This window comes from Pan paniscus, chromosome 23, assembly GCF_029289425.2.
Source record: "Pan paniscus chromosome 23, NHGRI_mPanPan1-v2.0_pri, whole genome shotgun sequence".
NCBI lineage: Eukaryota > Metazoa > Chordata > Mammalia > Primates > Hominidae > Pan > Pan paniscus.
The window spans coordinates 36,274,080-36,301,110 of NC_085927.1; the positions used below are offsets into that span (position 1 = coordinate 36,274,080).

Sequence of the window (27,031 nt, forward strand, 5' to 3'; positions counted from 1 at the left end):
ACCCAATGTGAGGGCTTTTGCCCAGCCCTTTAGTCTCTCTGAGCCTCAATTCTTTTATCTATAAGGTGAGAAGGAGAATTTCTCCCCTGCAAGGTTTTTGCTCTAGGATCAAACAGGACAATGGATGTGACTGTGCACTTGACATGAAAAAGTGCTTAAAAGTCACATGATTAACTGTGATGCTGTTCAATGCTGTGCTGGTATAATGGCATGGTTGGGGGGTATTATGGGATGTAATTGTCTCCATGTCCAGAACTCCTGAAGGCAGTGGTTCTTAAATGTTAATAGGCTTGTGACTCACCTGGAGTCCTTGGTAAGTGTGCGAACACCTTGCTCCCACCTACATCAGTGAGTCAGAATGAGGCCTAGAAATCTGCCTTTTAAAAATCATCCCTGGAGATTCTGCTGCAAGTGGTCTTTTACGCGTGTAGGAGAAGGCTTCCTCAGAGCTTGAACTAGTAGTACCCACTGCTCTCTGGCGGGGGGTCAGGAACTTAAATGGATGCATAAACCTAGAGCAGGAGTGGGAGAAGGTATTGCTAACACCGCCCCAGGTCAAGATTGGAACCCTAACCTCGTTGTTTGCTGATCTGAGCATTTATTGCATTTTCTGTGTCCCTCTGGAAATTTGAGGTTAATCCCAATCTTCGACGCACCAGCTCCCGTCCTTGTCTTTATTTTTCATTTGCTATTTATGCAGCGTGACTGCCTCCCAAACATATTTTGCTGCTAACATCTCCCAGTCTCTGATCAAAAATTGTGGTAAAACATCGTCTTGTCATGAGGCTAATAAAGCATGTTATCCTGCCTGTCACAGAAGCTGCCTTACAGATGCTGTTTGCTATCTGCCAGGGCCTGGCATTAATCTCCCTTCTGCTCGGCTACAAGGAATAGAGTCTACTGTGGGAAGATCAATATTGTATTATCTCGGCCACCAGTGTTGTTCCAGCTATGGCCAATGAGTTGTCATTCTCGTGTTACAAGTCAAATGCACAAAGGAAAAGGACCAGAAAAAAGAGGGAAGAGAAGCCAGCCCAGAAGGGGACAAGAAAGACAGTATCAGGGAAAAGACCCCGGAGAAAGACTCAGAGAAGCAAGGACATGAAAAGTGGTTAAGGACACTTGCCCCAGCCTTGGACAGACCCAGGGACACTGCTAAGCCTGCCTTCAGAAGCTTCATGATGACAATTTCATTTTTCTGAACCTCAGTTTTCATATCTATAAAATGGACCCCCCAAAAATAGAACCTGGCACAGAAGGATTGAATAAGACAATGCGTGGTGGAATGTTTAGCCCAGTTAATGCACACAGGGAGGGCTCAGTGATTATTATGGAGATATTATTGCTGTTGCTCTTGTTGTCATCTTTATTTCTTCCTGGGTAACACTAGACAAGTCACCTTTCCTCCCTGGGCCTCAATTTCCCCAACTCTAAAATAAGAATTCCTTTGCATCTATGAAACAAAAACAAAACACCAAACAGGAGGCTTAACTTGAAATAGAATTATCAGAGATTTGGGGAACAGAGATGTTGGTGCTGACAATTGTGAGGGGTGTGTGTGTGTGTGTGTGTGTGTCAGAGAGTGAAGCACTCCTGGAGGAAGAAACAGCGTAGATATGACGGACAAAAAATAAGAGGCAAATGTATGGAATAGGAGCTATAGACACCTTCAGTGCTCTGCAGGGAGAGGACATGCATTCGGATCCCTTAGAGATTTACATTTTGGATTATTGAAGATTTGAGCAATTTTATCTTTATACCCCTTCTTTATCTCTTCCTCATCAAGAGGGGATCAGGTGGAACAGTGGAGGAGGCATTGCCTCAAGCTTAAAGCCTGATTGCCTAAGGCTGGCTGTCAAGGAAAACCCCTCGCTGGTGTCTGCTAGGACACTCATCTTTCCTCCTCCTGCCTGGACAACCTGCTCCCCAGCCTCGAGCTTCCAACCCTCATAAGTGGGCAGCCACCTTGAAACTTCATTAAAGGCAAGCCCAGCCCCTGCATTCATTTCATGCTTAGTTAAAGAGGAAGCTGTGAGAAGCAATCCCCATTCAAGGGCGTAATGAGATGTCCACTAATGATCCAGATACAAAAATAAGGATGAAGCGTGGCCAGTCGACCCTCAGAAGATGACAATTTGTCTTAGAATAATAATGTCTGATTGTCCTCTTTGGGTGCACATGTGTCTGGGTTTTTATTCAAACCATTCATTCGGTGCTTAGCATATCCCTTCATTCCCGAGTCCTTGAAGGATAGGAACCATAGAAGAGCAATGAAATCGTAATTATTTGTAGTATTTATATAAACAACATTAGGTTTCTGTTGCTCTGCTGGTTACAGCATCATAGGAAAGCAGCTGTCTAGATTCTTCATCAAAATCAGAACATTTGCACTAAATCTTTGTTAGTATCTATTAAATACAAAAGTACCATATCCTGCAACCAGCATTCTGTGGAATATTCCTAACAGAAATGAATATACACATACACCAAAAACATGGAATGGAGTTGATATTGTTTGGATATGTGTCCCCTCCAAATCTCATGTTGAAATGTGATCCCCAGTGTTGGAGGTGGAGCCTGGTGGCAGGTGTTGGATCATGGGAGCGGATCCCCCCTCATGATCATAAATGGCTTGGCGTCTTTCCCTTGGTGATGAATGAGTTCTCACTCAGTCAGTTCCTGTGAGATCTGGTTGTTTACAAGTATCTGGGACCTCCCCCTTCTCTCTCTTGTTTCTGTTCTTGCCGTGTGATGTGATTGCTCCCGCTTCATCTTCTGCCGTGATTAAAAGCTCCCTGATGCCTCCCCAGAAGCCCAGCAGATGCTGGCACCATGCTTTCTGTACAGCCTGTGGAACCGTGAGCCAATTAAACCTCTTTTTTTCTAAACTACCCAGCCTTGGGCATTTCTTCATGGCAGTGCAAGAGCAGACTAACAGAGAAATGTCTACAGTTGTACTATTCGTAATAATAACTGTGAAGCAACTCATATTGCCCATCAGCACTAAAATGGATAAACTGTGATGTAGACAGAAGATGAATAAATTGTGGTGTTGTCATAAAATGAAATACTACACAGTGAGAAACAAGGAATGAACTACCACTGCATGCAGCAACATAGATAAATCTTGCAAATATAATGTTGACTGAAAGAAGCGGGATACAAAAGAGAACACGTTGCATAATTAGCCAATGAATTCTCAGTAGTCAGAACTGGTCCTTGGCCATAGAAGGCAAAATACAGGTTACCCTTGAAGAGAGCAAACCAAAAAATTCAGAATGTGATGGAAATGTTTTGCATATTTATCTGGTAGCTATTTATCTAGGTCCCATTTGAGGAATTTCATCAAGCTGTGTTCTTACAATTGGGGGAACTTTTCTATGTACGAGTTACATTCAATAAAAGTTTATGAAAAACATGAAAAGATATGCTTAGGACCATGTGACTCTAAATAGGTTCCGCATGACATCCCTCACTTTGGATGTTGGACCCCAAACACTTGGTTTGTGTTTGGGCCACAAAAAAACTGAATTTTTACCCAGTGTTATCACCACTGGGCCAGGCTGCTGCTGGTCATCTTATGCCCAGGGGAAAACTCAGACTGCATAGGCAGGGGTGAAGGATAAACTTTGGGATGTCCCTTGCCCCTGGTTCCACAGCCTCAGAAAGGTGGGGGTGCCTTAGAGAGGAAAAAGCAGGGACTCTGGAGTATTTTATATTTCCTTCCATGTTCCTTAGCAAAGCACCTGGCAGCCACTGGGTTTGTAGTGAGTGTTTGTTGAATGACTATATGAGGGTCTGGATGAATGAATGAATTCATGAGTGAATTCATTTTATTTTGTGAAAGTTAAATAATGTATTTAGAATGCTCTTAACATCACCTAAAATAAAATAGAGCTAGTAGTTAATGGGGCTCATATCAGACAGACCTGGGTTTGAATCCCAGACCTATCAACCTCTCTCAGTGTGTTTGTGGGTGTGTGTACTTCCATCTCTGAGCCTCAGTTCCCCCATCTGCAAAATGTAGAAAGCAACAGTCCCCACATGACAGAGTAGTTCTGAGGATTAAATGAGACAATGCATGTAAAACACTTAGCACATTGTAAGGCTGAAAAAGTGGTAGCCATGGTTGTCATTATGAAAGAGTCGCTATCATCATGTGAATGAAGTTGTAGCTATTGTTCATGGGTGGGGGGAATTGGCATCTTTCCTTCTCCATCTCTCTGCCTCTCTCTTCCTCCCTTTCTCTGTGTCACAAGCCCCACGTGTGCTTAGCCAACCTTGGCAGAGTTGCTGCTGAGTGAATAAAAGGGCATCTTTCCCCCACCCCAGGAAAATGGCCTAGTGCCACCACATGCAGGCATCATGCCTGTGAAGGGGGCCAGGTGGGCGCCAGGGCACTGAGGCGCTCTGTGTAGCCCCTGCCGGGTGGGGAGCTGACAATGGCCACTCTGAGGACCATTAAATTTGCCTCCTCCTATGCTTCCCCAAGCCCCACACCCAGCACCTGCCCACTGGGCAAGCCTGCAAGTGAAGGGAGGCTCTGTGCGCCGCCTCGGCCTCAGGCCCACACACATCCGAGGCATTGTTCTTGTTGGCTGCGAGAGCTCGTTAGGCTCTGGGCAGAGGCTGGCTGGACTCCAGGAGGCAGACATCAAGCCCCACAACTCAAAGAATGGAGGAGCCTGGGGCTTGGCATTAGATGATGCCAGTCCACTCCTCCGCGTGCACTGGGGCTCTGATGCCCAGTGAGAACGTTGACTCTGGAGGAAGAGGGTAGAGATGATGTGTTATGCATCCCTGTGTCCCCCTAGCTCAAAGTGGTGCTCAATACAGGATTACAGGATGACTGGGGGCTGGGCTGCCGTGGGGTGAGATGGTGCAGGATGGGATAGATTGGGGTGGGGTAGGATGGGATAGAATAGAATAGAATAGACTCTGGACATTTTCTTCTTTTGTTGGAGATCCAAATTCTTCCTCAAGTCGACCGAGAAGTCAGCAGGTGTAGACCTGGCGTGGACAGAGTCACCTGAGAGAGCAGGGGCGATAAGCAGACACTATTTCTCCCTCCAAGTCCTGCAATTCTCAGCCATGGCCCCAAAAGAGAAATTGTACCTTAGGATCACCCATCCATAGAACATGAGATCTGGAAGGGTTATTAGAGAACTTTCTGTCCAGTGCTTTTCAGATTATGTTCAAGTCCCAGCACTGCCTTCTATAATCTATATTGCTTTGAGCAAGTGACTAAACTGATCTAAGCTTCAGTTTCCTCTTTTGTAAAATGTGGGTAATAACATTATCTACCTCCCAGAGATGTTGAGAGGAGCAAATGAAATGATCCATAAGTTTAAGACCATGGATATAGGACCTTGAATATAGGACGATGGATATAGGACCTTGAATATAGGACCATGGATATAGGACCATGGATATAGGACCTTGGATATAGGACCTTGCATATAGAACCTTGGATATAGGACCTTGAATGTAGGACCTTGGATATAGGACCTTGGATATAGGACCATGAATATAGGACCTGACATGTAACAAGCAGTTATCACCATTGGCCTTCGTCATCACCACCATCATCATCAAAGATGATTCGAGTAAGGGAAAAACTTAGGGAGCTGCTCTCAGACTCCTGCCCCCACTTCTGATTAAATCCATGTGCTCCTATTTTTTACTTATTATTAGGGTTCAGTGGTCCCCTGGACTACTTCAGCTTCAATAATTCACTAGAAGGACTCAGAACTCAGAAAAGCCATCATACCCAGCCATAACCATAAGGTTTATTACAGGGAGAGGACACAGACTGAAATCAGCAAAGGGAAGAGGTACATGAGGCAGAGTCCTAGAAACCAGGCACAGCTTCCAGCTTTCCTCTCCGTGTGGGGCCCCATGGACAGCACTTCTCCCAGCAATGGTGTTGTGGCGACACCCACAGAGTATTGCAAACTAGGGAAACTCACCCGACCTTCAGTGCCCAGGGTTTTATCTGGGGTTGGTCACACAGGCATGATTGACCACTCATGTGGCTACTGTTAGTCTCCAGCCTCTCCAGAGGTCAAGCTAATACCAAGGCCAAGGCCCCCACCATCAATCACAATGTTAGCATGGAGTATCTTGCTAACACTGGCGTTGCCCAAGGACCCCAGGTACACGAAGACTCTAATCAAGGAGGATATTCCAAGGACTTAGCGGTTACCTCTCTGGAGCCAAGCTCAAGGGCCAAACCTTTTTTCAGACTGTGCAGGGTGTGGACAACCCAGACCTGCTGAGTTAATCCTTTACTGCACAGCAGTATACAGATGGTCCCCAACTTACGATGGTTTGACTTTTTTTTATTTTGAATTTACAACGTTGCAAAAGAGATACGTATTCAGTACTTCTAACTTTGAATTTTGATTCAAAATTCTTTATAGCAATTTCATTATAAAATAGGATTTGTGTTAGATGATTTTGCCTAACTGTAGGCCTATGTAAGTGTTCTGAGTATGTTTAAGGTAGGCTAGGCTAAGCTAGGATGTTCAGTAGGTTGGGTGTGTTAAATGCATTTTCAACTTAAGATGTTTTCAATTTACAGTGGGTTAGTCAGGATGTAACCCCAACACAAGTCAAAGAGCACCTATATTGTCATTCCTCTTAAGGTTTTATTTGAAGGAATGATTCCATTATACAGAGGGTAAGTTGAGGCCCAGAAATGACAATGGACTTCCCAAAGGCTGCAGAGTGAGTTAATAAGGCTTTCTGACTGTCCTAGCCCAGAGCTTTTTCTGTCATACCACAGGCCTCAGTTTGCCCATCTGTAAAATGACGGTGCTAGGCCAGCACCCCCACCTCCTAGGTGCCTTTTGGTTCTGCCTGTACAGAAGTTATTCTCCCACCTTTTTCTGCAGTCTAGTCCTCAGTTGGAGCATCTGGCTGTCAGCTACCTTTGGGGCCACCAAGTGTCCTCCTTCATCCCCAGGACTCCTACCCTGAGGAGTCACTGGGGACCTTTTAGCTGGAGCAGATCCCCTGCTGATTTGTTTGTAATAGGTGGTGCTCACTCTGGACACAGCCAGGCCAGGATTCAGAGGCTGGCTGGAGGAGAGACATGGAGCAAATACAGCCCCTTCCCTCACCTCACTGGGGCATAAGTGTGTGGTCAACCAGCCCGGCTTCAAATCCTGGCCTTGCCACTTACCAGCTGTGACACCTCTCTCTCAGAGCCCCAGTTTGCTCACCATTAAAATGAAGTTAACAATCACAAAGTCACTGCTGTCCCTGTTGTGTCTAAAGAGAGTACAGTTCCCGCCTCTTAAATGAGACCAATTAAGCCTTGCATTTGTAAAACTGCTTTCAACATCTAAAACCCAACCCTTGCTTTACCCCAGTGTTTCTTTAAGGTTAACCAGTCAAAGATCACTGTCCAAACTTTACAAAGCAGGAAACTTGAGGTTTGGAGAGATGGAATTTGCTCAAGGTCACATGGCAACTTGGGGGCAAAGCCAGTGCTAGAACCCAGGTCTCCTGATTTCCTGGATCTTTTCTACCTCCAAGCACATCCTTGTAAGTACCTGGGAAGGTCAAGCTACTCTTTATTCTTGCCTGGGAATCTGAGCAAACAGGTGGAGAGAAATTGTTAACTTACTCATGATGGCTTTTAAACTCACTTGGCAAACTGGATTCATTTCCAAGTATTATATTTCTCTACATAGGTAATTGAAGTATAGCATATAGGTAATTGAATGCAGATCGATTTCCCACCCTGAGCTTCCTCTCTGTGCTGACTTGTGTGTCTGTCTCCCTCCCTCAATGATTCACTGATTTTTTGTGTGTGTACACACATAAATCACACTGCATTCCTCTCCCCCTTGCTGGCTACCTGCAAGAATTCACAAAGCCGTACCATGAGATGCGAAAGCAGTGGGGGTGCGTGGGGTGTGAGGGGAGGTGGTTATGAAGGAGGGAAGGAAGAGGAGTGTTTAAATGCTAATCAGTTGGCATTGATGTCAGCCACAGTTAATCAGATTGCTAAAGATACAAGGGCAAGATCGTGCGCCTGTGCCAGGCTCTCTGGGCTCATTCACGAGGAAGATGGATGCAGGGCCCAGCCAGCACTCTAATGAGATGTAACTGGACATAAAAGAATGTTCAAGGCTTTCTGAACCCAACATGAATTACAAAGGAGGCCCATTCGTGGGGGAGAAGCCAGCTCACAGAAGACGATTATCCGATAATTACTCTTGTAGCCGAAACACTGAGCCTTTTTTTTTTTTTTTTAAATATAGCCTCTCTCTCAGCCAGGCTGGAGTACAGTGGTAGGATCATGTCTCTCTGCAGCCTCTATCTCCTGGGCTCAAGCAATCCTCCCACCTTGGTCTCCCAAAGCACTAGGATTACAGGTGTGAGCCACTGCACCCAGACTGAAAGAATCTTTTCTTGCCTGCACAAGCTTTCCCACTTAACACCTGCTAGAAGTCCCCCAAAGGCCCCTAGGTTTCTGCAGCAGACTCAGGAGGTATCCAGGGTGTGAGTTCACGTGTGCAGTTTGGTGTGTTGTTTAGGGTGGCAAAAATCCCCGCTCCATCTGTATGACCGTGGCATATGCCAGAAAATGAAGAGAACAGCAAGAAATTAATCAGTTGGGCTTCTGTTTGACCTCCTAATGCTAAAGCAAACCATGCGAGTTATGTGGATGAGTTGCCTTCATGTTCTTTGCTTGTAAGTCAAAGCACGTTTATCTAGGATTAATTTTACCAAGGATTAACCTTTGTGATAACCAGTAGCATACACCATCTACAAATCTACAATCCGTCACTTAAAGAGATCGACTTTGTCATACACACCAAGTCTTGTTCTCAGCACTGCAGGCACATTTGTGATTCATTAAATAGATACTGACTGGGGGCCTACTATGTGTCAGAACCATGGCCACAGAATGGGCTCTGGGGAGACCGTGATGAATAGGGTACACATGATCTCTGTCCTCGAGAAACTTCCTCCTAGTAGGGAAGACAGGAAAGAAGCCAGGTAATTATGAGAGTGTGATTAATGCTTTGGCTTATTTCTTTGGTGGAGTTAAGAATTAAGGAAAGGAGAGTAAATTGAAGTAACGATAATAGCCTATGAAAATGCTGGATATCTTAGAAGAGAGGGAAAGAGAGAGGCATTGATTGATTGAACTCAGGAGAACTGAAATAATTTAGTTGCCATGAGGCAGGCAGTGAGAAATGAGGATGGGGAAATTTGCTGGGACAGATCACCAGGAACCTTCCAGGGAAAGGTAAGGAGTTTGAAGTTTACCAGGCAGGACCACCGGCCAGGGAAGGGGCAGTTTAGAACGATCTCTCTGGCTGCTGTGGAGGCCAGCAAGGAGGTTGTGGAGTGAGGGCCGCGCAAGAAGCAGGGCTTTCCTAACAGTTGCTCTGGGAATAATAGGATATCTAAAAATAAATATCTTTCTTTAAAAATTTAATTTTAGATTCAGGGGGTCCAGGTGCAATGTGTTACATGAATATATTGCATAACGATGAAGTTTGGGCTTCTAGTGTACCCATTACCAAAATAGTAAACTTGGTGCCTGATAGGTAAGTTTTCAACCCTCACCCGTCTTCCACCATCCCCACCTTTGGAGTCTCCAGTGTCTACTATTTCCATCTTTATGTCCATGTGTGCCCATTGTTTAGCTTCCACTTCTAAGTGAGAACATGCGGTATTTGGTTTTGTGTTTCTGAGTTAGTTCACTTAGGATATGCCTCCAGCTCCATTCATGTAGCTGCAAAGGACATGATTTCATTCCTAAAAATGTCTTTTTAAGAGACAGTTTGCTCTCCTGGCTTCTCTTGTGGTGGGACCCGGGTTCTTTGGTGTATTGTAACAATGAAATGTGTTCCATCATTAAAAGGAATGAATTTTTTAAAAAAGAAAAGAAGGGGAAAGAAAGAAGGAAAGAAGGAAGGAAGGAAGGGAGGAAGGAAGGAAGGAATGAAGGAGAGAAAGAAACAGAAAAAGAAAAAGAAAGAAAGAAGAAAAGAAAGAGAAAGAAAGAAAAGAAAAGGAAGAAAGAAAGAAGGAGAGGAAGGAAGGAGAGAGGAAGGGAAGAAGAAGAAAGAAGAAAGGAAGAAAGAGGAGAGAGGAAGGGAGGGAGGGAGGGAGGGAGGAAGGAAGGAAGGAAGGAAGGAAGGAAGGAAGGAAGGAAGGAAGGAAGGAAGGAAGGAAGGGAAGGAAGGAAAGAAGGAAAAAATGAAAAGTGGAGCTCATCCAACTTCCCCCCCAACCACGTTGAATGACTCCCCAGTGCCTCGACTTCCCGTGGAGAGTTAGGCATTCCCCTTGGGCATTTCCCATGCTCTGTCTGTGACTGCACAACACCACTGCAAGTAATAACCTTAGGCAAGTTTTTTGAGTGTTGAGCAGAACCTAAGGGTTGACCATTGGATGGCTTCCTGGTTTAGGCAGACCCAGTATTGAGATTTTCTTGGTCTCTCCTCCCACGGAGGGTGAACTGCCTCTGGGAGAATGTGATGGGGCTTTGCTTGCAGCCTCGTTTTCCCACCCAGCCACCGACTCTGAGAGGAAGAGGAGGGCTGGAGATCTTGGGATTTTCCTGTGCCGTGACATTGGAGGTGTTGAATCACAGAGAGTCAATCTGTGACCCCATCCTCCTTCTCTTCTTTCCTGCCTTTCCTGTCTCACTGCCAATAAATTCATCTCCAGTTAGAGGAAGAACATGGAATAGAGATCTGTCCATGTTCATCCTGAGGAAAAAATTGGGCAAAAAGAAAGGAAGTTAGAACAACTGATCTATGAGAAGGCCGAGGACCAGGCCGTAGCAGTTTCCATCAGGATGGGGCCAGGGCACTTGATCTTGTGTGAGTAATGTCTACACCCTGCTTCCTGTCACCCATGCACAGCTACGTTCAGAATTATAGAACTTCTGGAAACGTCATCAGCTCCTCAGCATTTGCTAAACGCCCCCAAACATCCCTCCTCCCCCTGGAGAGGTAGAATACAAGTGTCTTTTCTTGGGGACTCCCTGCAGGAGAGAAGCTGATTTCCCTGCTCCCCACGGAAATGTGAGAGCAGTTAGAAAACCTGAGAAGGCTGGGGTTTGTTCTCTGCCCTCCTCTGAAATTGAGGTGACAAAGGGAGTTAATTATTTCTTTTTTAATTATTGCTATAAAAATAGCATGCATGTGGCAAAACAACCCAACTGTATACAATGATATACAATAAAAAAAATAAAAAGTGATTCTCTCTTTGAGCCCAAACCTCATTTCTACTCTGCTGAGGTAAAGCCCATTACCTGGTTCAAATGTTACACATGTGAGGGCTGGGATGCACACCCGCCTACCTTGATTGTTCTTGCTTCACACTGAGTTGTGTTGACATACAGCTGTGCAATTCTTTTTATTATTTTTCAATTTGTTACATAGTTTTTGAATAAGTAATAGTCTCCCTATAAATACATACATACATTTATACACATATATATACATATATGTGCATGTAAAAAATGGTCTATAATGAAAATTCTCCTTTCCATCTTTATTCCTCATCATTCTACTTCCAATGCCCCACCTCCCCTGTAACCAGCACAGTTCATTTCTTGTGTATTCTTTCAAAGTTCCTTTATGCACAGGTAAACAAATGCAAATATATGTAGCCTTGTTTTATCTCCCTGTTTTTGCACGAAAGGTAGCATACTCTGCACATCATTCTGCACCTTGGTTTTTGTTTTCTTTTTAGAAGGAAGAAGACTTCTTTATTGCTAGTAGGACTAAGCAGCCAATTTGTCTATACAGTCTGAAAACATTCCTAAAACTGCACCCTACACCCCCACCTCTCCCCACCCCACCCTTATGAGCAAAGAACTATCATAGTTCAATTCTGAGCTGCTCACCTCCCCTGAATCTATATTGACATAGGGTTGAACCCAAGGGAAACCTGGTGTTCAGAGAACTCATTTTTCAAAATTTATCTATTTTTAATTGACTAATAAAATTGTATATATTTATCACATACAACATGATGTTTTGAAATATGCAGGCATCGTGGAATGGCTAAGTCAAGCTAATTAACACATGCCCTACTTCACACATTTATTAATTTTGGGGTAAGAACACTTATAATCTAATCTCTTAACCATTTTTAAGGATATAATACATTGTTATTCACTGTAGTCATCATGTCATACAATAGATCCCTTGAACTTATCTCTCCTATGCTTTGGCTTAAATTATTGTCCCTTCTAAGACTCATGTTGGAATTTAATCCCCAGGGTGACAGTATTGAGAGGTGGTGACTCAAAAAGGCTGTTGGATAAGGAGGGCTCTGCCCTCACAAATGGATTAACTACTCCTGAAATAATGGATTAATGGATTAATGGGTTATCAAGGGAGTACAATGAGTGGCTTTATAAGAAGCAGGAGAGAGATATGAGCATATTAGTATGCTCCGCCCTGCAGCCACGTAATGCACTGCGTCACTATGAGGCCCTGTAGATAGTCCCCACCAGGAGGAAGGCCTGAATTCTCAGCCTCCAGAATTGTAAGAAATAAGTTTCTTTTCTTTTCTTTCTTTCTTTCTTTTTTTTTTTTTTTTTTGAGACGGAGTCTCACTCTGCCGCCCAGGCTGGAGTGCAGTGGCGCCATCTCGGCTCACTGCAAGCTCCGCCTCCCGGGTTCACGCCATTCTCCTGCCTCAGCCTCCCGAGTAGCTGGGACTACAGGCGCCCGCCACCACGGCCGGCTACTTTTTAAAAAATTTTTTAGTAGAGACGGGGTTTCACCGTGTTAGCCAGGATGGTCTTGATCTCCTGACCTCGTGATCCGCCCACCTCAGCCTCCCAAAGTGCTGGGATTACAGGCGTGAGCCACCGCACCTGGCCTTCTTTTTTTTAGAAATTACCCAGTTCCGATGTTCTGTGATAAGCAGTGGAAAACAAACTAAGAAATCCTAATTTAAATTATGTATCCTTTGACCAACATCTCCTTAATCCTTACCTACCCCTGCCCACCCCTCTGGTAAACACCATTCTACCCTCTGCTTCTGTGAGTTCAACCTTTTGGATTCCACCACATCTCACTTTTTAACATTACGGAATCCTTGGTCATCTCTCCTCTTCCGTGCATAGATAGCTTCATCATTCTCTTCTCTCAGCTGCATGGCATTCCACCTGGATATTCTGTAATTGATTTAACCTTATTGATGTATTCTTGATTTATCTTCTAGCCTTTTGCTGCTACAAATGGGGCCGCATTGCTTAACCCGTCTGCATAGCATTTTGCACATGGGCAAACATCTCTCTGTAGGATAAATTCCCAGAAGCAGACTCATGAGTCAAAGGGAAGATGTACAAATAATTCTGAAAGTTCTTGCCATGTTACACTCTATGTTATTCACCAGTGACTTCATCTCATTCCTTTAAACCCTGCAGATATTTTACTGTGTTCTACAATCATGTAACTAGTCCCCTATGGATGAGTATGTATGTTGTTTCCAGATTTTTGCTACTATAAACAATGCTTTGTATTGTGAACACTTTGCAACACCCTAGTACGTGTCAATGACCACAAAGGTCTCTCAGCTTTGGGACATGACCAGGCAGCCTGTTTACCTAAAAATCTATTGCTGTTTCAGTGAAGCCTCTTTTGTTCTCAGGCCATTGAACCCAGACTGTCTTCCTAGCCCTCATTTACCATGGATCTCCAGTCTGACCTGTTACATAAACTCTGGTTGATGTGGAGCATGTCTGCAAAGCACCCTAGAATAGGCTCCCTGGATGCTCTTGAGAAAAAAGTGTGGTGAGGCAGGTGAAAGGTTGGGACCAACCGTAGGCACAGCTTCAGGTGGAAAGCGGCATCTAGAGAAAGCTCGAGAGTACCTCAAAAATCATCAAGGGGGCTTTTTAGAAGCCTACCGTGCCAGTATCCAGCTGCCCCAGATTCCATTTTAGATGGTCTAGTTAAAATCATCAGAAAAGAAATGCTGACTTCACTGCTGAAGAGCAGCAGCACTCTCAAATAGAGTTGGTGGCAGGGTAAATAGGTTCAGATTATTCTGAAGGTGATTTTTTTTTCTATGTCAACCAAAATTTAAAATGTGTAAATCTTTTGGCTGAGCAATGAGCAATGCAATTTCTTTTTTTTTTTTTTTTTGAGTTGGAGTCTCTCCCTGTCGCCTAGGCTGGAGTACAGTGGCGCGATTTTGGCTCACTGCAACCTCCACCTCCCGGGTTCAAGCGATTCTTCTGCCTCAGCCTCCTGAGTAGCTGGGACTACAGGTGTGCCGCCACGCCTGGCTAATTTTTGTATTTTTAGTAGAGATGGGGTTTCACCATATTGGCCAGGCTGGTCTTCAACTCCTGACCTCATGATCTACCCGCCTCGGCCTCCCAAAGTGCTGGGATTACAGGCGTGAGCCACTGCATCCGGCTGCAATACGACTTCTAGTATGCCCTCCTTAAGAAATTATGTGAATGTAATCCCCAAAGATGCGTATTAATTGCAGTACTAATTGGAGGAAGGTAGGGGAATGGCAATAATTTGAATATTAATCAATAGGAGACTGGTTCAGTGAGGTATATGTTTACATTTTAATGTAATCATTTAAAAAGAGTAAAGTGTCTATGTGTGTTCTAGTCGAAAGCCCACGGCTTCTAAGTACAAAGTTGGTGGTAGAATACTAATGTAATGGAATACTATACAGCAGTGAAAAATGAATCCATCACAGCGGCACTTATCAACATGGATGAATTCTATAAAGTGTTGATCAACAACAACAATAAAAAACAGAGAAAAAAGCAGTTTTCAGGATAATTCCTATGGTATGACAGCATTTATATAATATTTTTAAATGTGCCATACAATGCCATACATTGTTCACAGATATTTATATCTGTAACAAATAAGTGCATACAATAAATAATAGCGATAAAATAAGAACAAGTGCACATAATAAACGAGAATGCTAAATGCCACATTCAGGGCAGTAGTTCATTCCAGGGGGTGGAGAAGGAGATGGAGAATATTATGGGGAAGGAAAGGCAGGGGTTTCAACTATACTAGGAGTATTCTATTCTTTAAGATGAAGGTGTACATATGTGGGTATTTACTGCGTTAGCCTTTAACTCTTTTTGATTGACTGAAATATTTCAAAATGTGTTACTCAGTAAGTTACAGAACAATATATGCCATGTGATAACTTTGTAAATGTTCAGACAGATAGAAAATGACAACTGTGTTCATGATGGCTGGCAGGCTGCTGTGTGAGCTCTGCATTTTGCTGGCATGATTTCATTTTACTCTCTAACAACTCCAAAAGACAAGGCTGATGAAACCCCACCATACAGATGAGAACAGTGAGCCCCAGAGGAGGGGAATGGCTGTCCAGTGTCTTACCGGCAGTAACAGTGAGCTAAGTCCAGAACACAAACAGTTCTGACTCCCAATCTCACACTCCTAGGTGCTATTTTGCCTTTTAAAGTGAAAATACGTAAGTGTTTTTATATCACTACATTTTATTTAGAGATGAAACAAGACTTGGCCGGGTGCGGTGGCTCATGCCTATAATCCCAGCACTTTGGGAGGCCAAGGCACATGGATCACTTGAGTTCAGAAGTTCAAGGCCAGCCTGGCCAACATGGTACAACCCTGTCTCTACTAAAAATATAAAAAATATTAGCCGGGCATGTTGGCTCATGCCTGTAACCCTAACTATTCTGGAGATTGAAATGGGAGGATCGCTTTAACCCAGGAGGCGGAGGTTGCAGTGAGCTGAGATTGCGCCGCTGCACTCCAGCCTTGATGACAGAACAGGACTCCAAAAAAAAAAAACCCTAATGACGGTTTAAACAAGATTGCAATTAACAAGGATACCCTGTAGAAAGCAGGATTGGTGAACAGAACGTAGGAGAGAAGTGCTTGTACTTTTGATTTCTTACCTCTCAGGTATTCTTGAATTTTTTGAATAAACTATTTCACAGGAAATAATTATTTGAAGATGTGGGAAAGAGGAAAAGTGCACAGGAAACAAAGTCAGAAAGTGTCTAACTCTACCCCAGTTTTCTCTCTATGATCTTGAACAAGTCACTTCCCCCGTAGGAGTCTTTATTATTTTTTTCCACCTATAAAATGGGAAAAACAAAATGTCAACTTTACAGTATTGTTTGGAGATCGGAATGAGATCCGAAGAGGGAATGAACTCTGTGGAGTATAAATCGCCACTTGAATATCAGTATTGTTAGCATGGGCATACAGGCAGAGGGTTGCAACTGACTGATAGGGAAGACCCCTGCTGCCCCCAAGGCCACCACCACCTCTGCCTTTTGTTCCAGAAGGTCTTCTCAAAGTGCAAATGGGATCAATACTATGAATCTATCCTTCCAAGTGGATCACAGGGGGCCGGCAGCTGTTGCCTGGGCCAGTGACGAGCATGTAGTAAGTGTTGAATGAATGAATGATAAATGGATAAATGAAGTGATGATCAAATGTGCCCGAGACGGAAACTCGGCTCTCGCTATTTATTTATAAAATAGACATTAAACTAAGACCTTCTCCAACCCTCAAATTCAATGATACAAGCAACACAAAGCTGGTCAGTTCCAGGAATTGGGAAGGAAGACTTTCTCAGTCCTGAGGGCAGTGCCAGATCACCTCTGTGTTGTGTACACTGTGATTAATCCAGTGGTCTTCAACCAGAGGCAATCTTGCCACCCAGGAAACATCTGGCAGTGTTTGGAATCATTTTTGGTTGTCACAACTGGGCAGGTGATGGGAGGGTAGGGCATGCAGGTTGGGGGAGGTTTGCTGCTGGCATCTAGTGGGTAGAAGCTAGGGATGCTGCTCCGTTTCCTACAATGCATAGAGCAGCCTCTGTCACCCAGCAAAAATGATCCAGCCTAGATGTCAAAGGCATAAAAGTAACTGGCAGTACAGTTGGTTCTATGCCTTCAACTATCCAGATGTTCCTGGCTTTGTTTTTAATTTTGTGTGATGTGCTCTGCTGTGGTTTTTCAAGCCTCAAACAGCCTTGTTCTTTCACTGCTGCTGATATGCTGTGTTGATTCTGGACAACCGCTTCCCCTCTTTGAACCTCACACTCCTTTACTGGGCAGTTTGTAACCGTGATCTCCAGGAGCCTTTTGATCTTTAAGATGTGATATTTATTTTCAGTTTTGTCCCCAGTGGGGCCAAACAATCAAGGCAGGTTGGGCGAGTCTTTATATTGTGGAGTCTGAAGTATAAGAAATAACCACTGGATTGGGTATTAATGAGGATTAGAATAGTGACTAACAGTTTTGCAGTACCTTTTACCAAAAGTACATCTATTGATTCACCTGCCAGTCCTGCGTCCTAAAGGTAGTTACTATAAATATTGCCATGAGGGAATAATGATCATCATCTCTACCAGGAAACTGCATTCCAAAGAGGCTCAATGATTCCATCTGTGAAGTGCTTCTGTGATTACAACCTTGTGTGTGCATTCCTAGACCTCTCAATCACCAGGGGCTAGAGACAGCATCTTAAAATCAGCTCGTTCTGTAAATATTTATTTCATTTAAGAAAGTCTTTTAAGTACTTATTATACATATTTTGGAAAATGCCAAAAAGTAGGAAGGAGAAAATACACCCAGAGGCCACCAGGGCCTCCATCTTAGTGCCATTCTTCAAGTCAAAACATGATTCTCTGCATTGCAATTTGTTTTACTTGGTTGCTTCTAGCCATTTTCATACATACCATAGAATTTTATGTCTCATTCTTTTCACTGAACATTATAGCAGTAGCATCTCCCAGCTCTCGTTTCTTCACTCACATCACCTTGTACCTGCATGATGATATGTTATGCTACTGCTTGGAATTCTGTGCCTCTCCCAGGCATTCTGCTGCGGCTGGGGATTTAAGATACAAACCTTCAGCTTCAGAGCTTGTGCTTTTTTTTTTTTTTTTTGAGATGGAATTTTTGCTCTGTTGCCCAGGCTGGTGTGCAGTGGCACAATCTCGGCTCACTGCCACCTCCACCTTCTGGGTTCGAGCGATTCTCCCGCCTCAGCTTCCCAAGTAGCTGGGATTACAGGCACCTGCCACCATGCCTGACTAATTTTTGTATTTTTAGTAGAGACAGGATTTCACAATATTGGCCAAGCTGGTCTCCAACTCCTGACCTCAAGTGATCTGCCCACCTCAGCCTCCCAAAGTGCTGGGATTACAGGTGTGATCCACCATGCCCGGTCGAGCTTGTGCTTTTTTTTTTCACTTTAATAGGATGTTCCCAGTCTAATCTCCCATCTCCCCATCAAAGTTAGAAAAATGGGAGAGAAAGAGAGATACGCTGCTGCCCCAACTTGGATGGCAGAACAAATGTTCAATTGCCTTCTACGTGGCATGGCTCTGTCCTTCAGGGGAAGAGCAACATCAGCATGCATTTAAGGAAAGCTCCATCTCTTCTGTTTGATCTCTGCAGTTGATTATCAGTGTGTGTGTGTTTCCCTAACTCCTTGAGGGCAGGGGCCAAATCTTAGAATGTTCACTCTCTTGTGTCGAGTGTCAACCATAGGAGAAAGTGAACACCCAACACTTTGATTGACTGACCACATTTGAGTAGAGCACGGACTGTACATGATAAAGGAAGAATCAGATAAATGTGACTATCATGATAGAAAATTTTAAATGTTCTGAAAAAAATGAGTTAATTTAACTCAGCAGTCATCGGACACCAAGAAAAACAAGGCTATTGGGGCAAGTTATAAAGTTGCTGGTTAAGTTTTGTCCCCATGATGTAAGTCTCTTCTCTATCTGGACATCATCATGGGGATATTCTGATTGCTCCAGTTTCCTGCTGAGGCCCTGAAGTACAATTTTCGCTGATTCCCACTGGGACTTGGTTTTGCATGGCACTAATCTGGCCAGCATCCTGGCTAAGAATGAGGCCTGTGGGCTGCCTATGTTGCAGACCACAGATGCATATCATCTGTGTTGGACTTGGCCTTAAGTTTGGAGCCAGCTAGCAAGATCCAAGCTTCTGTATGATTAAGGAAAAGGGGATAGTAGGGACTGAGAGATGAATTTATCTGGTGGATACAAAACTCTCCTTGATGGTCAGGTTTTCAGTGGGAAAGGGCTGACTCTGAACCCAGCTGGGTTTCCTTCTTAGAGTGGTTTATAGCTGCTGTGTAACCACACAGCACCCTTGTACCCTGGGGGACCCAGAGAGTAAGAACAGCAGCTGTGAAGAGGAAGCCAGTTGGGGAATCTGTTTTCTTGCATTTCCTTCTGTTCTTTTGACTGTATTTGGGTCTTGGAGGACTGGGATTGCTAGGGGAGATCACAAGCCTTGGAAAGAGTCAAAGAGTCACCATCTGCTGCACAAACCCACACTTTGTTTTCTGCCAACTGCATCCTTAGGCACTTGGAAGACAAAACAGATGAGGAACACATAGTAAGTCAGGTGGGTTCACGTGTTCCCAAACTTCCCTGACAACTCTGATAATAAAAGTCACCAGAGGAGTTTTTCAATCATCAGCTTCCCAAGACCCACCCCTGGAGATTCAGATGTGATGGGTCTGAATTCTGTGGAGTTGGGGTTGGAGATTAGAAAAACACTCTAGCCCACCCAGCAGAGACAAACAAAATGAGAGGGAAAGGGAAGAGGCTGATTCAAGCTGAGGAGGAGGATGCCAAGTGACATCAATACCCCATATTTCTTAAAAGAGCTAGTAGCATGGTCTTTGGGGTCATAAAAACAAAGATTTGAAACCCAGCTTTGCTGTGTGACCTCAAAAAGTGATTTAACATCCCAAAACTTCACTTTGATCATTCATAAAATAGGAACAATAATTTCTGCCTGATACGGTTGAGAAGGAATTAAAAATGAGGCAATGGATGCAAAGCCCTCTTCATCACTCAACAAAGCAATCAAAATTAAAACATTGTAAATATCACTGTTATTTTGGCCAAGGTGAATTGATGTGCTTTTTGTCACCTCCTTGTGTGCAGATGACACAACTTGTTTTTCCAATCTTGCTCTCTCTCTCTCTCTCTCATCCCCACTTATAATTAAGGGGTAATGTTTGCAAAGGAGCTGGCAGGCCAGATAACCCCAAAAAAACTCCCAACATCCGCCAGTGTTGGGATTTAGCAGTCACCTTTTCCAATTTAGCAGGGTTAACAAATGGCTCTAAGAATAATTGTCAATTCCCTGGTCATTTCAAAAACCCAACAATGTCTGAGCTAGAAAGGCCCTTCCTTCATATGCAGTCTGGCTGCCCATTTGACACATAGAGAAGATGCAGAGAAGAGGAGACCCATGCAAAGTCATGCTAGTGAATAGTGGCCAAGATGGGACACCACCCAGATCCCTCAGCTCCTGGTTGTATCCAAGTACTTTGTGTTGTACCACAGCTGGGTCTTGGAAGCTGGGTGTCCTGACCCCTCCCCCCTGCTCTTTTTGTCCCTATGCCCTCTTTTCACTCCACAGTCTACAAAGATGGTCAATATCAATCATTTTAGAAAAGCGACAGTGAGCATAAAAGTCATTGTTTTGAGGCAGATCCACGTCTGGTCTAATCCAACAAGGTAGATAGAATACCTCCATTATACAAAAGAGGCTGCTGAACCTCAGCAAGGTTCAAGGACTTGCCCAGACTCACTCAGCTCATAACTGTAACAGGCAGGATTTGAACCCTAACTCTGAAGCTTCACTACTCCCCACCTTGGACTAGGAAATCTGCCTGATGCCTGAATGACCTTGACCTGCCCGCATGCCATCCACTCACGCTGCTCCCAGATACCCATTCCTGGCCCAGCATCACTGGCGGCCTGGAAGGAACACTGGCTGGTAATCAATGTTACACAACAGGAACATTTGTTGATGCCAGTTGCAAACTGTTGCAGTCTATATAGATTAAGCCACTGCCGCCAACTCCATGAAAGTAAATGAGCCTCTCCAACGACTGCTGAAATAAATTTAAATGACAGCACTGGAGGGCCTGGAGACTGTAGCTGAGTGAGTGTCTCCCTGCAGAAAATCGACAAGGACAGCTATCAGTCCGAGGGCCTTTGTCCCCGTGATGTAATTCCTCTCTATCTAGACATCTTCACGGAGATGTTCTGATTACTCCAGTTTCCTGCCGAGGGGCTGTGATTGCAATGACAAGAGTAAAAACCATGACGGCAGCTGGCATTTGCTAAGCACTCACTACGGGTGAGGCGCTGTCCTAAGTTCTTTGCATACATCAACTCGCTGAATGATGGCAACCCCAGGAAATAGGAAATAATAGCCCCATTTGACAGCTGAGGGAACTGAGGCTTGGAGAGTGAAGTCATTAACCAGCAATTGGCAGAACTGGGTCTTTAAAAAGCAAACAAAGCTGGTTTCCAGCACCATTCTGCCAGACAGCTGCCTGGGCTAGCCCTTCTTTAAAATGACTATTGGGCCGGGCGCGGTGGCTCACGCCTGTACTCCCAGCACTTTGGGAGGCCGACGCAGGTGGATCATGAGGTCAGGAGATCGAGACCATCCTGGCTAACATGGTGAAACCCTGTCTCTACTAAAAAATACAAAAAATTAGCTGGGCATGGTGGCACGCACCTGTGGTCCCAGCTGCTCAGGAGGCTGAGGCAGGAGAATGGCGTGAACCCAGGAGGCGGAGCTTGCAGTGAGCCGAGATCGCGCCACTGCACTCCAGCCTGGGTGACAGAGTGAGACTCTGTCTCAAAAAAATAAATAAATAAAATAAAATAAAATAAAATAAAATAAAATAAAATGACTAAATGGTTTTACCTTCAAGACAAAAATAAATCGCAAGGATGGGGACCAAGGTGGGAGGATCACTTGATCCCAGGAGTTTGCAACCAGCCATAGTGAGATCTGTCTCAAGAAAAAACAAAATGAATTACAAGAAGTTAGCAAGGTATACAAGGCCCTCCAGGGCCTGGCCCCTGCCTCCCTACCTTACCAGCTTTATCCCCCGTACTCTCCACTTGTGCTCCAAAACCCCTTGCAATTCTTTTGTGCCCACCTCTTCCCAGCCTCCAAGCCTCCATGGGTCTTCACACAGTCCTCTGTTCTGAATCTGCCTTGTGACTCTGAATCCTAAAACATTTCTGTGTCTCCCACAAGGTCACTCTTACATTCCTTCAGTTTAAAATGTACCTCCCCCAACCCTGCTTTTACACTGTTTGTGGGAATGTAAATTAATTCAACCATTGTGGAAGATGGTGCTGAGATTCCTCAAAGATCTAGAACCAGAAATAGCATTTGACTCAGCAATCCCATTACTGGGTCCCATTACATATATACCCAAAGGAATATAAATCATTCTGTTACAAAGATACATGCATGCACATGTTCATTGCTGCACTATTCACAATAGCAAAGACGTGGAATCAACCTAATGCCCATCAATGATAGACTGGATAAAGAAAATGTGGTACATGTACACCATGGAATACTATGCAGCCATAAAGACAAACAAAATCATGTCCTTTGCAGGGACATAGATGGAGCTGGAAGACATTATCCCTAGCAAACTAAGGCAGGAACAGAAAACCAAACACCACATGTTCTCACTTATAAGTGGGAGTTGAACAATGAGAACACATGGACACAGGGAGGGGAATAACACACACTGGGGCCTGCTGGGGGGTGGAGTTGGGGGAAGGAGAGCATTAGGAAAAATAGGTAATGCATGCTGGGCTTAATACCTAGCATGGGTTGATAGGTGCAGCAAACCACCATGGCACATGTTTACCTATGTAACAAACCTGCACATCTTGCACATATGCCCCAGAACTTAAAATTTAAATTTAAATTTAAAAAAACTCTCCTACCCCATCCCCCAAGCCCAGCCAGAGCACACAGCTTAGAAAAGAGAGTGTGGCCTGGTGTCCATCCCCACTCATCCTCTTAGCTGTATGTCTTTGTAGAGGGAACAATCTGCCCAAATGTACATGGCATGCCTGTCCTGCAGATGGGGTTAGGGCCCGTCCTCTCTGCCCTCTTAGCACACAAGCTTTTCTCTTTCCAAGCATTCATCATATCAAATATGATTGTGTCTACTTTCCCATTCCCCTTCCCAGTACATATACAACCAGGCAGTGAGACCCCTGTGCTTTTTGTTTCTATACTCCTAATGCTTAGCTCAGTCCTGGCATGATCAAGCCCAAGTCTTCAGGAAAAGGAAGGAAGGAAGGAAGGATGGATGGAAGGAAAGAAGGAAGGAAATGAAGGAAGAAAATGAAGGAGGAAGGAAGAAAGAAAAAAATGGAAGGGGAAAGGAAGGAGGGAGGGAGGAAAGAAAGAAAGAAAGAGAGAAAGGAAGGAAGGAAGGAGGAAGGAAGGAAGGAAGGAGAGAGGGAGGGTGAGAGGAAAAGAAGGAAGAAAAGAGAAAGAGGGAGAGAGGGAAGGAGGAGAAAAAAGAAAGGAAGGGAGGGAGGGAGAAAGGAGAAGTTGGTTTAGAGGCCAGCTGGACGAGCTTTGGGCACCGCCCTTAGGAGGGCCACCCTCAGAGTCTGACAGCAGGTGAAGGTCCTAAATCTCCCCAAACTAACTGGTGTCTTTTCTCCTCTTCCAAGATGCTCTTCCCGAGGGAGATGCTAGCCCTTTGGGTCCTTACCTCCTGCCCTCAGGAGCCCTGGAGAGAGGCAGTCCTGGCAAAGAGCACCCCGAAGAGAGAGTGGTAACAGCGCCCCCCAGTTCCTCACAGTCGGCGGAAGTGCTGGGCGAGCTGGAGCTGGATGGGACCGCACCCTCTGCACATCACGACACCCCAGCCCTGTCACCGCTGCTTCCAGAGGAGGCCCGCCCCAAGCACGCCTTGCCCCCCAAGAAGAAACTGCCTTCGCTCAAGCAGGTGAACTCTGCCAGGAAGCAGCTGAGGCCCAAGGCCACCTCCGCAGCCACTGTCCAAAGGGCGGGGTCCCAGCCAGCGTCCCAGGGCCTAGATCTCCTCTCCTCCTCCACGGAGAAGCCTGGCCCACCGGGGGACCCGGACCCCATCGTGGCCTCCGAGGAAGCATCAGAAGTGCCCCTTTGGCTGGACCAAAAGGAGAGTGCGGTCCCTACAACGCCCGCACCCCTGCAAATCTCCCCCTTCACTTTGCAGCCCTATGTGGCCCACACACTCCCCCAGAGGCCAGAACCCGGGGAGCCTGGGCCTGACATGGCCCAGGAGGCCCCCCAAGAGGACACCAGCCCCATGGCCCTGATGGACAAAGGTGAGAATGAGCTGACTGGGTCAGCCTCAGAGGAGAGCCAGGAGACCACTACCTCCACCATTATCACCACCACGGTCATCACCACTGAGCAGGCACCAGGTATGCAGCCCCCAACTCCTGAAGCCATCCTGAAACAGCCATGAGGCACTCAGTATGTTCAGGGCATGTGGGTAGAGGAATCTCAAGAAGCCCCGGCCCCACCATCAGTTACCGTCCATTGAGCACTGACTATGAGCTTCGCCCTGTGGCTCAGAATTAATAGCCTCATTTCATTTGTTTGTTGTTTTGGGGGGTTGTTTTAGCAACAGGGTCTTGATCTTTCACCCAGGCTGGAGTGCCATGGCACGATCATAGCTCACTGCAGCCTCAAACTCCTGTGCTCAAGTGATCATCTTGCCTCAGCCTCTTGAGTAGCTGGGACTACAAGCATGCACTATGATGTCCAGCTGATTTTTTTGTTTTTTGTAGAAAGGGGGCCTTGCTTATTGTCCAGGCTGGGGAACTCCTGGGATCAAGCAATCCTCCCACCTCAGCCTCCCAAAGCACTGGGATTTCAGGCATGAGCCAGGACACTCAGCCAACATCCCCATTTTAAAGATGAGACAACTGAAACCCTGAGACCCCCAAGCAACCTGCCAAAGGTCACACAGCTAATGAGCAAGATTCAAAAACCTTTTCATCTTGGAAAGGAATTCTTCATTTAACCTGCTTCAAAGCCACTAGCCTTTTCAAAGCACATTTGCTTTTAGCATTACATGTATTTTCTAGACTTGATAAAATGCTCTTCTGTGTTCCAGTCTTCTCTACCATCTTTAAAATGGGAGAAGGACCCCCAATTGTCAAGCATACACGGATTTTGGACAAGTGCAATGTGGCCACCCTTCAAAGCACGTGAGCTCTGGGTCCAAATCCTGCTTGCTGTTTGAGCTCGGCCCCTCTCTGAGCTTTTGTTTACTTCCCTCTAAACTGGGGATGAAATATTATCAGTCTCCCTATGAGAATAAGTGGGGTCACCCCCGTTGACTGGCTAAAATGGTGCCTAGCAGGATATAGTAAGTGATCATTCTGTGTCAATTATTGCTATTTTTATTATCATGTCAATTCTGGAGCTGAGGAATTAACAGCAGAAGGACAGATGGGAACAGCAAAATGCAGGTTCCCCTAGAGCCCCCATTCCACCCCACAGCCCATGGTTGAGCTTACATCCAAATTGTCTCTGGTGTCCTAATTAAAGTCCTTCCTTCCAGCTCTCTGCAGTGTGAGCTTCTCCAATCCTGAGGGGTACATTGACTCCAGCGACTACCCACTGCTGCCCCTCAACAACTTTCTGGAGTGCACATACAACGTGACAGTCTACACTGGCTATGGGGTGGAGCTCCAGGTAACCCCAGGAGAGTACCTCACAGAGGCTGCCTCTTCTAGCAGGAAGTCTCAGGAGGATTGTCTGAGTCAGGCTTACTGTTATGCTAACTAGTTTGGTTCTGTCTTTGCCCAACCAGGCCAACTTTAGCTGGGTTTTGGCGAATGAGTAGGAGTTCTTCACTCAATGCCTCGCTAAAATAGCTTGCGGGGATAGAGGGAACATGCTGACAAATTCTGAGGCATTTCCCAGAAGGAAAATCCCTTGATACTCTGCTTATCTCACACACACACACACACACGCATGCACGCGCATAAACATACACACACACACACACACACACGGAAGCTCCACCTGATTCATTTGATTCTTTCTTGCTTGCTTGCTTGCTTGTTTCTCTTTCTCTTTCTTTCTTGCTTGCTTGCTTGCTTCCTGCTTTCTTGCTTCTTTCTCTTTCTCTTTCTCTTTTCTTTCTTTCTTGCTTGCTTGCTTGCTTGCTTGCTTTCCTTCATTTTCTGGTTATTAGGACATTTTATTCTTAAACTTTTGCCCATACAGTAAGAAAGGAAAAGCAGGGTGGCATAATGCTCAAACATCTGGGTTTTAAGTCCTACCTCTTCCAGTTAAAACTGCGTGACTTTGAGCAAGGAACTTCACCTCTCTGAGCCTCAGTTTCCCGATCAATAAAATAGGAATAATGTTACTGCTTTGTAAAGTTTGGGGGAGCAGTAAATATGACAATGCAGAGATCATTTGGCCACAGCCCAGCAGAGAGAGAGGGAGGAGAGAGAGAGAAATCATTTGGTCAGAGCCCAGCAGAAATCGCGACCATGCAGTGCATGTTATCAATTATCTTCAGTATGCTAATCACCCTGAATGTGTTCCTTTTTCTCATGGGAAATAAAGAGCCGTCAAAAGTTTCTGAGCTGGGGCAGGTGTATGACCTTACCTTAGGAAGGTTTTTTGTTTTTGTTTTTGTTTTACTTCTATAAGAGAGACAAAAGGTAAGCCCCTCAGCAGTAGAACCTATAGTCTTTGCAGTCCCCAGAGCTTTGCACAAGTGTGTGGCACATTGTAGGTGCTTAATAATTGCTCATGGAATTAAAATAAACTGGAGAAAACCTGCAGTCCAGATGATTATAGTGCTTAAGAACCCTTTCCTCCATGTCATGAAGAGTATTGGACCCAGTATGTGTCCAGTACTGTGTGGAGCCTTTTACCAGGCACAGTAGAGTTCATTCATTGAGCAATTAGAATGCACCAGGCAAAGCTGTTGACACAGGAGAATATATTGATGTAAAAAACTGATGCAATGCCTGCTCTAAAAGAGAAATACATAGGATGCCATTTAGTAGGGACTCTAATTGGTGTTTTAGAGGTTGTTGTAGAATCGCAGCAAAGGAACAGGCAAACTCCTTGGCAATCAGGGAAGGTCTCATAGACGAGGGCAATTTTAATGGGGCTTTGGTG

General features: G+C 44.9%; 1 protein-coding gene across 8 annotated transcripts in view; it reads left to right on the forward strand.

The window, feature by feature from the left end:
• SEZ6L (seizure related 6 homolog like) overlaps positions 1 to 27,031 on the forward strand; it is a 214,533-nt gene that overhangs the window by 99,531 nt on the left and 87,971 nt on the right. For all 8 annotated transcript variants that reach the window (XM_034948566.4, XM_034948567.4, XM_034948569.4 and 5 more), the window contains exons 2-3: positions 23,560 to 24,300; positions 25,449 to 25,582. In XM_034948566.4, the coding sequence (XP_034804457.1) occupies positions 23,560 to 24,300; positions 25,449 to 25,582 (875 nt within the window). The remainder of the gene's footprint in view (positions 1 to 23,559; positions 24,301 to 25,448; positions 25,583 to 27,031) is intronic.